The 18,962-nt window shown below is 44.1% G+C and overlaps 1 protein-coding gene across 2 annotated transcripts in view; it reads left to right on the plus strand.

Moving 5' to 3' along the window:
- Positions 1-18,962, plus strand: part of SNX24 (sorting nexin 24) — a 255,214-nt gene that overhangs the window by 143,528 nt on the left and 92,724 nt on the right. For both annotated transcript variants that reach the window (XM_069753582.1, XM_069753593.1), the window contains one exon: positions 10,767-10,850. In XM_069753582.1, coding sequence (XP_069609683.1) covers positions 10,767-10,850 — 84 coding nt within the window. The remainder of the gene's footprint in view (positions 1-10,766; positions 10,851-18,962) is intronic.

The following is an 18,962-nucleotide window of genomic DNA, read 5'->3' on the forward strand; positions in this document are numbered from 1 at the left end:
CGTCTTCGGGGGCTCTGGAGCCACGACCCAGAGGGTCCACTTTTGGGTTTTCCCTTAGAACCCTAACACCCACCATTTTGGAGCCATCAGTCTAAAGCAGTGCTTCCCAAACTCAAGTCCTCATTTACCCCAAAATATCATGCTTCCAGGATTTCCTTAGTTCTATTTGAATATTACAACTTCATCTACCTATTGCCACTCCAGCGCCACTTCTCTGGTATTGCCCACCATTTCCTACTTGTGAACACTGCAATCAATCACTGGGCTTAGCGGTCAACTGCAGCCTTATCATCAAAGATGGGTGGTAAGTGGTGGCACTGGATCTGCAGAGGGGAGACAGACAATTAATATTTCCTTATATATGTTATGTCACTTCTGTCTTTAGCTTATTTTTTTTCCCATCCCCTTTATCTTCGAACTGGAAACTCAATGTAAATTTACACAATAACCATTTTTCATGGAAATTTTCTAGGAAGTAAAACATGAAGCAGTTGTACAAGCTATTCTGACTCTGAGGCCATTTTCTTTTAATAGGGAAATTTAGGATTGCTCCCTGTGGAGAAGGGAACTGTCACTTGACAAGGAATCGTGTGAAGCTTGCTATATTAGTTGTCATTTCAGATAGGGTTATAATGTGAGCTTCCAATTTTCTTGTGCTCTTTTCCATTTTTGTTAGGGGTTCCCATCTGTGTAGCCTGTCACCTGTTCTGCACTGTGACCCTGTGACCTGGGTGTCACCAGCATGTCATATTGCTGGCTACTAATTAGGGAGCCTGAGGATCCCACTTCACCAGCACTGTAACCATCCAGTAGTTGCCTGCATCAGCACATTGTGTCATAATGTCACCTGCAGAAAACGTGTGTTTGCACATTGTATTTGTCCATTATAAATGATAGCAGTGGCCCCAGATGGGGGTGGAGATGAATATGTAGGTCACAGAGAAATTAACCTGCCATGTCGTGGGCGCACACATTGTTATGATACATATGTCTGTTTCGTTGGAGAGGATTTGCTTATAGATTAGGGTATTCTGATGCTATTACTTGGATTGTTCCCGTTCCAAACGGGAATGGTTCAGGTTAGAGAGGAATTGTGGGGGAACCAATATGGGTACTTCTCCATTAGCATAGAGGAGCGCAGCCCCCGATGACCATTGGCTGTCTACAGCAATTTCTGCAAACAGTTGTATGATGGGAGTAATAAAAAAATGCTAAATGTAAAATGGACACTGCATTTTCTTCAATTCTGCCGTGTGTGTTTTTTATGGTTTGTCTTTTTTTTTTCAGAATCACTGTGGGAGGATTCACACTACTGCATTTTATTCCTCGTTAAGGCTAGTTTCACATTTGCGTTTAAAAATGTAGCGTTTAAAATGCAAATGCAGGTGGTGAAAAAAACGCATTAAAACGCTGCGTTTTTTAGACGCATGCGTTTTCGTATGCGGTTAAAAAAAGCCGCGTTTTTACGCGTTTACATGCGTTTTTTACCGCGTTTGCGTTTTTTAAAAGCATGATGAGAAATTTCACAAGAGAAAAATCAAGATCCAGACACCGCCAATGGGACTACAGAGGGCGTGTGACATGACTCTGTGGACCAAAATATGGAAAAATTGTAGCTCTCAAAATGTGGTAACGCAAAAAATATTTTTTGAAATAAAAAGCGTCTTTAGTGTGTGACAGCTGCCAATCATAAAAATCAACTAGAAAACCCACTATAAATAGAAATGGCTAGGGTTAGGGTTAGGGTTTGGATCCCTAGAGTTAGGGTTTGGATCCCTAGGGTTAGGGTTAGGGTTTGGATCCCTTTGGGTTAGGGTTAGGATCCCTAGGGTTAGGGTTAGAGATTGGATCCCTTTATCTGCATTAAAAAACACAACCAAACGCATGTGCTTAAAAATGCATGCGTTTACATAGACAGCAATACGTTTTTTTGCAGCAAAAAAACGCCTCTAGAAATTACTACATGTTGCATTTCCGCAACAAAACGCAAGCATAGAAACTACGCATGTGTCGTCAAACGCGGCAAAACGCATACAAAAAAAACACATGCGTTTTTAATGTTAAATATAGGAAAAAAACGCATGCGTTTTTTTGAGTTAAAACACAGCGGCAAAAAACGCAAATGTGAAACCAGCCTTAAAGATGTTCCAATGCATCTTTTGGGGATTTTTTTTTTTGTTACATAAACGCATACCTGGTAAAACTAATTAAAAAAAAAAAAAAAAAAAACGCTGAAACTCATTAATGCTGAAACTCTAAAAATGCTGACTCAAACGGTTTGTGAATGTAGCTAAAAGGAAATTGGGTAAAATTATTACAATATGTGTAGCAAGTAGTGGAGTGATGAAAATATAACTTTTATTTACTCAAGTTAAAAAGAAGGGCTATTGTTATTAATATATATAAATATTCCTGAATAGCAACAAGACAGTGTGACCATACCCCTACAGGCACCTTTACATGTTCAGTATTTGGTCTTTGGATTTACCTCTGCCTTGAGTGTTATCAGTAGTGATAACACTCAAGGCAGAGGTAAATCCAAAAAGTTTAATATTAGGCTGTGTTCACACGTTGCGTTTTTTTTGCGTTTTTTTCGTGGTTTTTCCCGATAAAAATGCTATAAAACCGCAAAAAACCGCATACAATAAGCATCCCATCATTTAGAATGAATTCCGCATGTTTTGTGCACATGATGCGTTTTATTCCGCGAAAAAAACGCATCGCGGCAAAAAACGCAGCATGTTCATTAATTTTCCGTTTTTTTTGCGGTTTTCCCACTCCAATGCATTGGGAAGTGTCCGGAAAAAAACGCGGCAAAACCGCGGCAAAAACGCATGCGGTTTTCTTGCGGATTTCTTGCAGAAAATGTCCGGAATTCTCAGGAATTTTCTGCAAGAAATCCTGAACGTGTGCACATAGCCTTACAGATTTTAAAAAGTCAACGCGTTTCAAGGTTCTACATGACCTCTTCATCAGGACAAAAACCAGGTTTTTGGATTTTACCTCTGCCTTGAGTGTTATCAACAGCGCAAGTGAAATACACCACCGGTTTGCACTTTTAATTTTTATTTTCTCTGATTGGTGTCTTGTTTCATGTTGCTAGCTTTTAACCATACCAGGTGAGTGGTTCCACATCTCTTATTCTTCTGTACCATTGGATAAGACCCTATTACGCTTCCTGTCTCCTAGTTTTCTCTCCACTACCATAGCCTTAGTGGCATAAGAAAACCACAGTGCCTGTTTGTTGGGATCTCCATGCATGTGTCATGACTGTCACACAGCCGCGACACATGTAGCTGCGGAGCCGAACAGCTGATCAGCTGGAATGATCTAGGAAGCCGGGTTCCCTCTGCAGCTTATTCGGTAAGCGCTATAGCCTGCCGAATAAGCAGAGCCTGAGCAAATTTGCTCAAATCTAGTAATAACTCCTTAATAGTCGTTACTAGGGAGACGGTTTTAGCGCCATCGGATCTGTCCAGGCCCCTGCCATGCATTGAGACCAAAGACAGCTTTGCAACCTGGCTCCTACTAGCCATTCTATGGAACGCCCCACCCTGGGGTGCTAGAGCGGATCGTGACCCTGGAAGGCATTCGGCCAGTTTCAGAGATCTCGAAAATGTAACCGGTGTGTGGCTAGGACGTACGATAAGACAATATTCTTCTTATGAAAGCCTAGCTGTCCGAACAAAGCAGTTACACTGTATGGACTCCATATTACAAGCAAGCATTTTGTCCTGATCTTAGCTGGCTCAGGGTGTGAGAACTGTCACTCACAGCCTTTTGAGGCTTGACCTCCTGATGAGTTAGGTGTCTTGTTACAGCTGTACAAAGGAAAGGGGGTTATAATCCCATGCCAAATAAGATAAAAATGATTGACATTAAATTATATCTCCAGTATTATTCACAGTACCTTGATCTGTCCAGTATCAGGAGATGCTTCTGTATAATCCAGAAGACTCCCCTGATGAATCACGGAGAAAAAACGCATCCCTGGAACATGTCCACATCCACAATGCCTTGGGTGAGGATGTTCCTTTTATATTATATATGTAGATTGCTGAATCAAGGATAATTTATGGTTTGGTACCATTGCATTGCTTTAATGATTTTTTGGTGTTATGGTACTTTCTATGCTACTTATTTAATTCCATTGCTGTGCAATTTATGACTGGGCTTGCTGGCATTAGCTCAGAGTACCACTGTGCTACACCTTGTGGTGTTTGTGCTTCTTTGTCCTGATGAGTGACCTAGTTTTAGTTGCTTTGGACTATTGGGTACAAGTGACGTGCCTTATGTGTTTGGCACTGTCTTCTTATACCACTAACACATTTATGCGGACTTGCTGCTAATCAGGAATATGTATATATTTTTATAACTATACCCGTTTTTTTAACTTGAGTACCGTAAATAAAAGTTATACATTAATCACCCAACTTCTCAAGCTACACATATTCTCTACTGGTGGGATCTAATCTGACTGTATACCCAGTTACTAAAGGTACCTTCACACATAACGATATTGTTAACGATATCGTTGCTTTTTGTGACGTAGCAACGATATCGTTAATGAAATCGTTATGTGTGACAGCGACCAACGATCAGGCCCCTGCTGGGAGATCGTTGGTCGCTGAATAAAGTCCAGAACTTTATTTCGTCGCTGGACTCCCTGGAGACATCGCTGGATCGGCGTGTGTGACACCGATCCAGCGATGTGTTCACTGGTAACCAGGGTAAACATCGGGTAACTAAGCGCAGGGCCGCGCTTAGTAACCCGATGTTTACCCTGGTTACCATCCTAAAAGTAAAAAAAAACAAACACTACATACTTACCTACAGCCGTCTGTCCCCGGCGCTGTGCTCTGCTCTCCTCCTGTACTGTCTGTGAGCGTCGGTCAGCCGGAAAGCAGAGCGGTGACGTCACCGCTCTGCTTTCCGGTCGCTGTGCTCACACAGACAGTACAGGAGGAGTGCAGAGCACAGCGCTGGAGGACAGACGGCTGTAGGTAAGTATGTAGTGTTTGTTTTTTTTTACTTTTAGGATGGTAACCAGGGTAAACATCGGGTTACTAAGCGCGGCCCTGCGCTTAGTTACCCGATGTTTACCCTGGTTACCGGCATAGTTGGTCGCTGGAGAGCGGTCTGTGTGACAGCTCTCCAGCGACCAAACAGCGACGCTGCAGCAATCCGGATCGTTGTCGGTATCGCTGCAGCGTCGCTTAATGTGAAGGGGCCTTTAGCGTTTAATTACGGTATTACAAAATTCCTATATTTACATTTTGCAGTTAAAATTATTCTGCCCCCATTTCATATTAGGTTCATAAAGTTTCAAACTTTCTGCTGTTTAAATTCTTCTTGTCTCATTGGTTTATTGTAAAGGGGCTTTCTCAAATTGCATGTTTTAGAGTGCACCACTCCCATCTTCTTGCTTTTCTGGGGCGCAGCGCATTCCGGGAACATTCGAACCAGTGGCATGGTTGTGTGCAGTTCTGAACTGTGCTCTCTGCCTGGCTGCCGGCAGAGATAGTCTGGCCAGTTTCAGAGCAACACAAGCAGACTTTGGTTTTAGAGCCTGTTTGCGCTGCATGTTCTTTATCTAGAAAACCAGTCAGGCTAGGTCTGCAATATGGCTGTTAACTTGGGCAATAAGCTGTACACTATAAAATTAAAAATCCCTTCATTCTCGAGAATTGCAAATTCTCGCAACTGAGAATATTGAATATAATATTTAATATATGGTGTATATATATAAATATAACATTTAATATAAGGGAAGGGGGGAGTGGAGACCCCCTAGGCAGATCTAAAGTCAGCCTGTCTGCCCTAAACGTCCCTGTATAGGTTCTGCACATATCGCCGAACAGGAACCTAATCCCTGCCTGACCCTGGCGATAAGCCCTACTTAGGGAAAGATAGGGTGAGCACTAGTCGATCCCCACTACCACTAAAGACAGCTGGGATAGATGAACAAGGGGAACACTTATCTTGAGCAGACTCAGAGATGTAGCACAGACGTCCTCCAGCAACACCAAATAGGATAATTGCCCACTGCTATAGCTCCAAGCCTCAACAGGGTGAAATGGAGATATCTCTGGCAACTCCCAGCAGCAGGCTGTGAGTCTATAAACACCAAGGTCCAGGTGTGTCATTTAGAGCTGGAGAAAGGTTGCCACTGGGTCAACGAGTCAGAAGGGTTAAGAAGGTGTCTGCAAGGCCAAACTCGGAGACCTTCTGCAGCTAGATTCAGTGCCACTGTCTGCAACATCTCACACCCATGACAGTACCCCCCCTTCTAAGAGTGGCCTCTGGACACTCGGGACCTGGTTTCTTGGGATAAGAGGTGTGAAATAAACGAACCAGCCTGGGGGCATTCACCTCTTGCCGAGACCCACATCCTTTCCTCTCGACCGTAACCCTTCCAGTGCACCAAGTATTGTAGGGAACGACCTTGGAGGTGAGAATCTGCAATCCTCAGAATCTGAAACTCAAGATTTCCATCAACCATTATGGGGGCGGTGGTAGGGGTGAGGGCTCAAGAATTTCCACATACTTCTTGAGCAAAGACCTATGGAAGACATTGTGGATCTTAAGAGCCTGAGGTAGCCCAAGACTAAACGCTGCTGGATTAATGGCAGCAGTTATTTTATAGGGACCAATAAATCTAGGTCTCAACTTCCAGGAAGGAACCTTCAACCTGATATTCCTGGAAGTCATTCACATTTAGGTCTGGAGACCTGGCAAGCGTTTTCTGTCAGCCATACGTTTGTACCTGTCTCCCATAATCTTCAAATTACTCAGAACTCCCCATGACACTGAGGAGAGCGACAAAGCAAAACATTGCTCTTCCGGAACTCCCGAAGCCCCTCCCCCACTAAAAGTACCAAACTGCGGAGGGTAACCGTATGCACCAAAGAGTGGTGACCTGCCGGTAGATTCTTGACGGTGATTATTGAAAGCAAATTCTACCAGTGGTAAGTAGGATGCCCAATCCTCCTGTTTTTTTGAGACAAATACCTGAGATAGGTCTCCAAATTCTGGTTAACGCGCTGGGTCTATCCATTCGACTGGGGATGGAAGGCAGAGGAAAAGGACAGCAGCAGACCCAGTCGAGAACAGAATGCCCTCCAGAACTTGGAAACAAACTGGGTCTCCCAATCTGACACAACATCGGAGGAAACCCTGTGAAGCTTCACAATCTTTTATAAACACCTGAGCAAGAGTCTTGGCATTCGGAAATTCCAGTAATGAGACGAAATTAACCATTTTACTGAACCAATCTACAACCACCAAAACCACAATCTTGCCTGCAGATACCGGTAGGTGACTAATGAAATCCATGGACAAGTGTGTCCATGGTCTAATTGGAATAGGTAGTGGAAGAAGAGTTAAGAAGGTGTCTGCAAGGCCAAACGCAGAGATCTTCTGCAGCTAGATGCAGTGCGACTGCCTGCAGCCGCTGACACACCCGTGACACTGTCTGGCCATTAGTACTACCAAACGTAAGTCACAACTCCTTTGCCTCTAGCAAGCATGTTAATTGGATGAAAGCAGAGGGCATTATGAAATATATGGCATATCGCTTGTCTCAGTCACGGCAGGAAGATGTAATCGCTGACCGCTACACCTTCAGTTTGAGTTACCGTATATACTCGAGTATAAGCCGAGATTTTCAGCCCAAATTTTTGGGCTGAAAGTGCCCCCCTCGGCTTATACTCGAGTCACGGTAGCGGTGGGGTCGGCGGGTGAGGGGGTGAGGGCGCTGAGGCATACTTACCTAGTCCCAGCGATCCTCGCGCTGTCCCTGCCGTCCCACGGGCTTCGGCGCTGCAGCTTCTTCCTCTCTTCAGCGGTCAGGTGGGACCGCTCATTACAGAAATGAATAAGCGGCTCCACCTCCCATAGGGGCGGAGCCGCCTATTCATTCCTCTAATCAGCGGTGCCGGTGACCGCTGATAGAGAAAGAAGCTGCGGCACCGAAGACAGGAGGGGACAGCGCGAGGATCGCCAGGACTAGGTGAGTATAGCATATTCACCTGTCCTCGTTCCAGCCGCCGGGCGCCGATCCATCTTCCCGGCCGGCGCCTCCATCTTCCCGGCGTCTGCGCTCTCTGACTGTTCAGGCAGAGGGCGCGATGACGCATACAGTGTGCGCGGCGCCCTCTGCCTGATCAGTCAGAGCAGAGACGCCGGGAAGATGGAGGCGCCGGAACGAGACGCCGGGAGCTGCAATCAAGGGAGGTGAGTATGTGTTTTTTTTTCTTTATTGCGGCAGCGGCGGCACAAATTTATGTGGAACATCTATGGGGCACAGTGAACGGTGCAGAGCACCGTATAAGGCACAGCTAGGGGGCACAATGAACGGTGCAGAGCACCGTATATGGCACAGCACAGCTATGGGGCACAGTGAACGGTGCAGAGCACCGTATATGGCACAGCACAGCTATGGGGCACAGTGAACGGTGCAGAGCACCGTATATGGCACATCTATGGGGCACAGTGAACGGTGCAGAGCACCGTATATGGCACAGCACAGCTATGGGGCACAGTGAACGGTGCAGAGCACCGTATAAGGCACAGCACAGCTATGGGGCACAGTGAACGGTGCAGAGCACCGTATATGGCACAGCACAGCTATGGGGCACAGTGAACGGTGCAGAGCACCGTATATGGCACAGCACAGCTATGTATGGGGCACAGTGAACGGTGCAGAGCACCGTATATGGCACAGCACAGCTATGGGGCACAGTGAACGGTGCAGAGCACCGTATATGGCACAGCACAGCTATGGGGCACAGTGAACGGTGCAGAGCACCGTATATGGCACAGCACAGCTATGTATGGGGCACAGTGAACGGTGCAGAGCACTGTATATGGCACAGCACAGCTATGGGGCACAGTGAACGGTGCAGAGCACCGTATATGGCACAGCTATGGGGCACAGTGAACGGTGCAGAGCACCGTATATGGCACAGCACAGCTATGGGGCACAGTGAACGGTGCAGAGCACCGTATATGGCACAGCTATGGGGCACAGTGAACGGTGCAGAGCACCGTATATGGCACATCTATGGGGCACAATGAACGGTGCAGAGCACTATATGGTTCACACCTATGGGGAAATATGAACGGTGCAGAGCACTATATGGCACAGCTATGGGGAAATAATGATCTATTTTTATTTTTGAAATTCACCGGTAAATGCTGCATTTCCACCCTAGGCTTATACTCGAGTCAATAAGTTTTCCCAGTTTTTTGTGGCAAAATTAGGGGGGTCGGCTTATACTCGGGTCGGCTTATACTCGAGTATATACGGTATTTGTGATCAGGCAGAACGTTCTGTACAGAATACTTAGATTAATAATTTTTGAATATTAAAAAAACAAAACTAAAAAAAAAAACATGAAAAGTCTTATCAGTGCACTGAGTTATTAAAGGGAATCTGTCACCCCAAAAATCGTATATGAGTTAAGGCCACCGGCCTGTGTAGATAAGCCCCCGATGTAACCTGAAAGGTAAGAAAAACAGGTTATATTATACTAACCCAGGGGCGGTCCCGCTGCGATCCGATGGGCGTCGCTGTACGGCTCCGGTGCCTCCTATCTTCATGCGATGATGTCCTCCTCTGGTCTATCTGCCGTGGCTAGACAAAGTACGCCTGCAGCGGAGCCGCGGCAGGAAGACAAGAAGAGGATGTTATCGCCTGAAGATAGGAGGCGCCGGACACAGATCGCGACGCCCATCGGACCGGACTGCAGCGGGACCGCCCCCGGGTGAGTATAATATAACCTGTTTTTCTTACCTTTTAGGTTACATCTGGGGCTTATCTACTGCATTACAGAATGCTGTAGATAAGCTGCTGATGCCCGTGGCCTTAGCTCATATGATTTATGGGGTGACAGATTCCCTTTAAATGAGCTGTTGGTTACTATTGGGTTACCTTCCAGTTCAATAGTGAGTTCAGTTTGACCTTAATAAGGCTGTGTTACTGTTAGAGAATCTGAAAGATTAAGGCTATGTTTCAGTACTTTAAAACCAGAGAGTATTACGTATGGCTTTGCAGTATTACAGTTTGCAGCAGATTGATTTTTTTGGTAAAATTAGTTGAACCTGACTAATTTGAATTTCTCAAGATTAGAACATCTCTAGTACTTTTAGGTTGCAATGGCAGCCAAGAACCTGCTGAAGAACCTCATGGCTGCCATCTTAGTGCTGAAATAAAGCTAAGCCCATGGCTTCGTAGAACATTGGAATTGCCACTAGTCTGATTTATCAACGTACCAAATTGTTTATCTCACACAGTAAACACCATACAGAGAAAATAATAAAATATCAGAAATGCTGTTCTTTAGTCACTGCTTCACGCATTAAAAATGCAAGATTAAGAAATCTGAACATAAGTACCTCAAAATAGTATCAATAAAAAAATGTCAGCTTGGCAGACAAAAACTCATCATCTTTTCTTGTCCTGATGAAGAGAGTCTCTAGTACCATGAAACGCGTTGACTAAATTAAAAAAAAACGCATGTACTTTTGGTCTGGACTTGGATTTATTATATGGGATACCAGCAGCCCAGATTATCCGCCTTATCTATATATTCAATCTCTTCATACTTGGTGTATACAGAGTACTGCTGTACTCTGTGGTTTATATGTAATGCAGCCATAGGAGCTTGCACCTGTTCACACTTCATTCTGTTATATGTTGGCACATTTTTTGTTTTCTATTATTTTTATATATAGTAACAATTTTTTTTTTTTTTTGTCTCCAGGTTTTTAGAATAGAAGTATTAGTAAATGGAAGAAAGCATTTTGTTGAGAAGAGATATAGTGAATTCCATGCACTCCATAAAAAGGTAAGTTGTAAGCAGCCCGACCATTGCTTTGTCATTGTGTTGTCATCATCATCATCACAGTAGACGGTCATTCCTATTAGGAATATAGTCCACACATAAAGTATTTGCTCAGTATTTTACATCAGTGGGTGACAAATGCAGACATGGCGTTTCTATTATATGTTTCCTCTGATTGTTCCTCTTCTGATTTTGGCTTACAAATACTGATGTAAATTACTGTCTGTGTGAACGTGCCGTTATGCGGTCAGTGCTCTGATGTTCGCTGGGATGTCAGAAGACATAATGAACCTGACTGCACAAGACCATAACATGTATCTAAAAATGGTAATATACCGTATTTGGGAATTGCATAGGTATCAATTGTAATAGGAAGACCATAAGCAGACAACTGCTCTTCTACCACTTTAACAATACAGACTACCACAAACAGGAAGAACACTCAGAACATCACAAAATTGTAGCTTTACAGATGATGTTAAAATGTAAGAGTTGCTATTAATGCCTTATAGTATCACATATATAAATATGGAAACTCTTATAAATTTAACACAAATGTGGTGATCATCCATACAGGACACCTGTGTTATTTCATGACTGTCGTTCTTCATCCAGTGTAATTCATCACTCACCCATGTGCTTTGTCATGGACGCCAACAGCTGTGATGATGGTCGACTGAAAGCTTGACACATTTATAAAGTGAAGAGAAAGGATTTAGAGATTTTGCCTTGACAGTGATAAGTAATGAAAAAGACCTCAGACTGTAAATTCCATAGAAACAAGGAGCTGCTGCGTTTAGGTCGGTCATGAAGTGAGATTTCTATATGATTATCATAGAGGCAGTGCACTTTTCCCTCTATTTATATTACAGCTAAAATAGTCTGGTACCAAGGATTTGATAGATTACAAAGTTACAACATTAAAACCACCATTCTATTGTTGCGTAGGTCCCCTTGTGCCTCGAAAACAGCTCTGACCAGGGTGGTGGAGTCCACAAGAAATTTAAAGGTGTCCTGTGTTGTAAGGTGTGACCTCAGGCTTGTTTTTCCAGCACAGCCCAAAGGTGCTGGATCACATTAAGGTCTGGAGATTTTGGAGGCCTAGTCTACACCTGAATTTTTTTTCTGTGGCAGCTCTCTTTTGTCCTGCTAAAAGATACCACTGCTGTTAGGAAAGACCAATCCCATCCTGCAGTGTGCTTGGTCTGGAACAAAGTTTAGGTAGTTGATCTGTGTGAAATTAAAACGAATGCCAGGGTTCAACAAAATGGCCAGTTTCCCAGCAGAACATTGCCCAGGGCAGCAAACTACCTCCACTGGCTCGCTTCCTTCCCAAATCACATCCCGATGCCACCTCTTCCCCAGGTAATTATTTGGGCTTACATTCTACATTCTAATCAATTCACATATATGGCCGGACACCTGGTTCAATTGCTGATGTTCCTTTTCTAATACTAATATAGCCACTGTAGGTGGTTATGGTAATGGACAAGGGTGAGCAAGGGTATTGTGACCGTTCGTGGCTATATACAGTGGGGAAAATAAGTACACTGCTCAAAATAATAAAAGGAACACTAAAATACTGCATCCTAGATATCACTGAATTAAATATTCCAGTTACAAATTTTCATTCATTACATAGTGGAATGCATTGAGAATAAAACATAAAAATGATCAATGTAAATGAAAATTAATATCACATGGAGGCATGGATTTGAAATGATACTAAAAATCAAAGTGAAAAATCAAATTACAGGCTGATCCAACTTCAATGGAAATGCCTCAAGACAAGGAAATGATGCTCAGTAGTGTGTGTGGCCTCCACGTGCTTGTATAATCTCCCTCCAATGCCTGTTCATGCTCCTGATGAGACGGCGGATGTTCTCCTGAGGAATCTCCTCCCAGACTTGGATTAAAGCATCAGTCAACTCCTGGGCAGCCTGTGGTGCAATGTGGCGTTGGTGGATGGAGCGAGACATGATGTCCCATATGGGCTTGACTGGATTCAGGTCTGGAGAATGGACAGGCCAGTCGACAGCATCAATTCTTCATCATGTAGGAACTGCTGACACATTTTAGCCACATGAGGCCTAGCATTGTCATGAATCAGAAGGAACCCAGGGCCCACTGCACCTTTATATGGTCACACAACAGGTCTGAGAATCTCATGGCAGTCAGGGTAAATCTGGCTAGTACATGGAGGGCTGTGCGGCCCTCCAAAGAAATGCCTTCCCACAACATTACTGTCCCACTGCCAAACCGGTTATGCTGGAGGATGTTGCAGGGAGAAGAACATTCTCCACGGTGTCTCCAGACTCTGTCACGTCTGTCAAATGTGCTCAGTGTGAACCTGCTCTCATCCGTGAAGAGCAAAGGGCGCAGATGTCAAATCTGCCAATCTTAGTGTTCTCTGGCAAATGCACGGTGTTGGGCTGTAAGCTCAACACCCACTTGAGGATGTTGGGCCCTCATACCACCCTCATGGAGTCTGTTTCTGACAGTTTGAGCAGACACATGGATGTTAGTATCCTACTGGAGGTCCTTTTGCAGTCCTCTGGCACTGCTCCTCTTGTTCCTTGATGCACAAAGGATGAGGCAGCAGTCCTGCTGCTGGGTTGTTGTCCTCCTTTGGTCCTCTCCCATGTCTCCTGGTGTACTGTCATATCTCCTGGTATCTGTTTCATGCTCTGGACACTGCTGACACACAGCCACCCTTATTGACACAGCTCACATTGATGTGGACCATCCTGGATGAGCTGCACTACCTGAGCAACTTCTGTAGGTTGTAGACACCATCTCATGCTACCTCTAGGGGTGAGAGCAATGACAAAATGCAAAAGTGACCAAAACGGCCAAAAAGGATGAGAACAGAGGAATGGTCTGTGGTCACTACCTGCAGAACCACTTCTTTATAGGGGTTGTCTTGCTAATTGCCTATCATTTTTACCTGTTGTCTGTTCCATTTGCACAACAGCAGGAGAAACTGATTCACAATGAGTGCTACAATCTTGCAAGTCTTTCCACCTACAAAAAATGGAAAGGTCTGAAATTTATCGGTAGTTCTGTAAGAGAAGAGAGTCTAAAAATAAGAACCAGAATATCACATTCTGGTTTTGCTAAAAGGTACAATTTCTTATCCACAGTTCAGGACTATTACCTCTCTCAGCTGGTCAATGAACCAACCAAGGGAAGTAATCTGCTGGATCTGGTTCTGTCAAATGGAACGGATACAATTTCAGATCTACAGGTCAGGGAGAGTTTGGGAAGCAATGTCCATAACATGGTAAGTTTCAATGTAATTTTTAATCAAACATTCAAAAGGCAAAATGCCCAAACCTGGAACTTTAAGAAAGCTGATTTCAACAATGTAAAGGAAGAGCTTAATCGTATAGACTGGGGACCACGTCATGGTAACTAAGGATACTGAACATAAATGGGGCATTTTTAAGTAAATACCGCTAGAATCTTGCAGAAAACTTATACCCTCTGGTAATAAAATGTCAAGGAATAAAAAGAAACCATTATGGATAAATAAGACAATACAAAGTTTAATAAGACAAAAACAAAGGGCATTCAAAATCTTGAAAGCCGAGAATACTGAAATAGCATTTTAGGAGTATGAAGAGCTAAATAAGAAATGTAAAAAATGAATCAAGCTAGCAAAGTTATCTACAGAGACACAAATCTCCAACAACATTAAAATAAATCCCCAAATTTTGTATAAATACATCAATGCTGAAAAGAAAAAAATAGATGGTATCTGCCCCTTAAAACATGACAATAACAAGATAATTACAGGGGATGAAGAAAAGGCTGAGATATTAAACAGGCACATTTCATCCGTGTTCACCAATTAACTGTCTGTTACAGGGATCATTCAACAAGGCAAAAATCAAAATTCACAACCTGATATAACTAGTTTCACACAAAAAGAAGTATGCCTGCATCTGTGCAAAATTAGCATTGAGAAATCCCCTGGCCCAGATGGCATTCATCCATGGATACTGAGGGAATTGCGCTCAATAACTGACAGACCACTGTATCTCCTATTCTTAGACTCTCTTGTAACAGGGGTGGTGCAACAGGATTGGAGGATGGCTCACATGGTACCAATATTTAAGAAAGGTAAGAAGATGGATCTAGGCAACTACCGCCTGGAAAGCCTGACATCAGTAATGTGCAAAATTTTTGAGGGCATTATAAGGGGTGACCTGCAGAAATATATTGCAGATAATAATATATTAACTGACATCCAGCATGAATTCATGAAGAATAAGTCGTGTCTAACATGTTGGATTTCTATGAGGAGGTATGTTCAAATGTGGATGCTGGTAATGGGGCTGATGTGATATATCTGGACTTTGCAAAGGCATTTGATACAGTTCCACATAACAGCTTTATACTTAAGCTACAGAAGCAAGGACTGGATGAAACTATATTCAGATGGGTAAAGAATTGGCTAAATGACAGGAAACAAAGAGTTGTCATAAATGGTACGTTCTCTAAATGGGATATAGTCAGCAGTAGGGTACCACAGGGATTCTTTTTAAACTCTTTATTAGTGACCTAGTGGATAGAATTGAGAATAAAGTGTCAGTCTTTGCTGACGACACCAAACTATGTAGGATATTAAAATCTGACCTTGATATTACAACATTGCAAAACGATCTGAATAAGATGACTAAATGGGCAAACACTTGGCAAATTAGATTTAATGTAGATAAATCTAGAGTAATGCACCTAGGATAGAGTAATCCTATTGCTGCATATACATTAAATGGGAGTATCTCCAATAGAAGAAAACAGAAAAGGCAGCACTCACCGATCCATCACGAGAGGTAACTTTATTGTCTTACATAAAACTCTTCACGGCCGGGGGTGCAGATGTACAGAGTGCGGCAAGCCTGACGACGTTACCTCTCGTGATGGATCGGTGAGTGCTGCCTTTTCTGTTTTCTTCTATTGGATGGACTTTGAGATGTGTTTTGGCTGAAGCACCCAAGATCCAGCGGTCACACTCCCATCGCAGGTGAGCAGGAGTGATTCGTTCCTCTGAGCGGTGGTGCGGTCAGCTGTGTTTTCTCATAGACTGATATTAAATGGGAGTATGCTTGGGACTATAGAACAGGAGAAGGACTTGGGTATTCTCGTTACAAGTAAGGCTACTTTCGCACTAGCGTCGGCCCGTCGCAGTGCGTCGGGCCGACGTACCGACGCATCCTGTGGCAATGCAGCACAACGGGGGCAGCGGATGCATTATTACAACGCATCCGCTGCCCCATTGTGAGTTGCGGGGAGGAGGGGGCGGGATTCCGGCCGCGCATGCGCGGTCGTAAATGGCGGACACAAAGCACCAAAAAATGTTACAAGCAACGTTTTTTGGTGCCGACGATCCGCCACAACACGACGCAACAGTCGCTAATTCAAGCCTATGGAGAAAAAACGCATCCTGCAAACAACTTTGCAGGATGCATTTTTTCTGCAAAATGACGCATTGCGACATACGTCGTACCACGCTAGTGTGAAAGTAGCCTAAGCTGAGCAGCAGTACTCAATGTCAAGCAGCAGCTGCGAAAGCAAACAAGATTTTAGGATGTATAAAAAGACAGAGAAAATCCCGCAATCCCAACATATTACCAGCTTTGGGCTGCACATTTTAAAAAGGATATTCAAAAGTTAGAATTGGTTCAAAGATGGGCATCTAGATTATTACAAGCGATGGAAGGCCTCTCATATGATACGTGGTTGGAAAAGATGGGCTTGCTTAGCTTAGAAAAATGACGCCTCAGAGGAGATCTCATTAACATGTATAAATATATGTGTGGCCATTACAAAACACTGGCACATTACTTATTCCTTCCACAGACCATACTGAGGACTAGGGGGCACTAATTACAGGTGTAAGAAAGGCGATTCCAACAGCTAAACAGGAAAGGGTTCTGTACGGTTAGAGCAGTCAGACTGTGGAATGCCGACCACAAGAGGTAGTAATGGCCGACAATATAACAGCTTTTAAAAAGGGTCTGGAAGTTTTCCTCCATAAACATAACATTGCGGGTTATAGTTACATTAGTGACGAAATGTACAATTTGTGGAGAAGGGTTGACCATGATGGACCTAGGTCTTTTTCAACCTATGTAACTATGATTTTTAAATAATTAAATTGCATTTTATTGCATGAAAAAAGCACTTAATCACCTACCAACTAGCAAGAATTCTGCCTGTCACAGACCTGTTTTTCTTTAAGAAGCCCTCCTGCTCTGCACTCTGGGGCTCCATGCAAGATCTGGCCTCATGGGGTAAGGATGATTCTGAGAAAGATCAGGAATCAGCCAAGAACTACATGTGAGGACCTGGTGAATGACCTGAAAAGAGCTTGGACCACAGTCTCAAACATTACCGTTAGTAGCACACTACGCCATCATGGATTAAAATCCTGCAGAGCACTCAAGGTCCCCCTGCTCACTTCAGTTCATGCCCTGGCCCATTTGAAGTTTGCTAGTGACCATCTGGATCATCCAAAGGAGGCATGGTAGAAGGTCATGAACCTGAAAAGCACCATCCCAACTGTGAAGCATTGTGGGGAAAACATTATACTTTGATTGTGCTTTTCTGCAAAGAGGACTGTACTGTACTGAAGGGAGGATGGATGGGGCCACGTATCACGGGAATTTGGCCAACAACCTCCTTCCCTCAGTAAGAGCATTGAAAATGGGTCGTAGTTGGGTCTTCCAGCATGACAAAGACCTGAAACACTAAGCTAGGACAACTAAGGAGTGGCTCCATAAGAAGCATTTCAATGTCCCGGAGTGTCCTACCCAGTTTACAGACCTGAACACAACAGAAAATCTTTGTAGGAAGCTGGAACTCAATGAAGCCCAGCGACTGCCGTGAAACCTGAAAGATCTGTATGGAGGAGTGGGCCAAAATCCCTGCTGCATTGTGTGACACAATAATCAAAGGGATGTGTGGAGAAAAAGGGCACAGAATTTCAGGAAGAGAACATCTCGACAACCATTAAGCATGGGGGTGGATCAGTGATGCTTTGGGTTGTGTTGCAGACAATGGCTCAGCGAATATATTTCACGGGTAAAGAGAAGAATGGATTCAATGAAAATTTCAATAAATTCTTGATGCAAACATAACACCATCTGTAAAAATAGCTGTAGTTGAAAAGAGGATGGCTTCTACAAATGTTTAATGATCCTAAACTCACATCAAAATCCACAATAGACTATCTCAAAAAGCGCATGCTAAAGGCACTAACCATGCAGAGTGCCAAAACATTTGCATCTGCCCATTTTCCTTTTTGTAATTTTTAAAATGTAAAAGATGAAGATATATTTATGGGGGGGCGTGTCCTAGCTGGCCATGTGAGTGGAAGCAGGGAAGAGTGCTCCTGCTGCCATAAGGACAAAAATCCTGCTTTAACCCCGATTTTTGGGTAAACTCACCTAAATCCGGCTGGCTGAAGGTCCGGAGAGTGCAGCGGTGCGGAGCAGCGGGTCCGGAGTCGGCAGCGATGACCAGGAGGCGGCAGAAAGACGCTGGCACCAGCGATGCAGGAGCCGGCCAAGATGGCTCCGATGCTAGGGAGGACGCCGAGAAGGAGAACGCCGCATGTCAGCGGCGCATGGAGGTGGCCGCAAAGCTGCAGCAGTATGCCAGAGTGGAGGCTGCTGAGGAGGCAGAACCAGGATCTGGAGCTGGAGCTGATCAGGAGGAAGCAAGCAAGGCTGAGCAGCATGAGGTACAGAGGGGGAAGGAGAGAGGCAGCATGGCTGGGGCTAGTGGGGGACCTGAAGCCATATCACAGGGAGAGGAGCCGACTCTTAGAGATGTTATCACACTGATCTCTTTATGTCAGCAATCCCTGAACTCCTTGGCCCAGCAGATGCAGGAAGTTAAAGGGGACACGGCACAGATTAATGCGGCTCTGCAGAAAATGGACAAACGTATAGGAGTGGTGGAGGAGAGGGTGAGCACGGCAGAAGATCACATAGTGAAATTACAAAAAGCTGAAAAGAAGTTCGCCCAAGCAATAGCCGAACTCGCTGCCAAAAATGAGGATCTGGAAAATAGATCCAGAAGAAATAATATACGTATAGTGGGGCT

Source organism: Ranitomeya imitator, chromosome 1 (assembly GCF_032444005.1).
Source record: "Ranitomeya imitator isolate aRanImi1 chromosome 1, aRanImi1.pri, whole genome shotgun sequence".
NCBI classification, from domain to species: domain Eukaryota; kingdom Metazoa; phylum Chordata; class Amphibia; order Anura; family Dendrobatidae; genus Ranitomeya; species Ranitomeya imitator.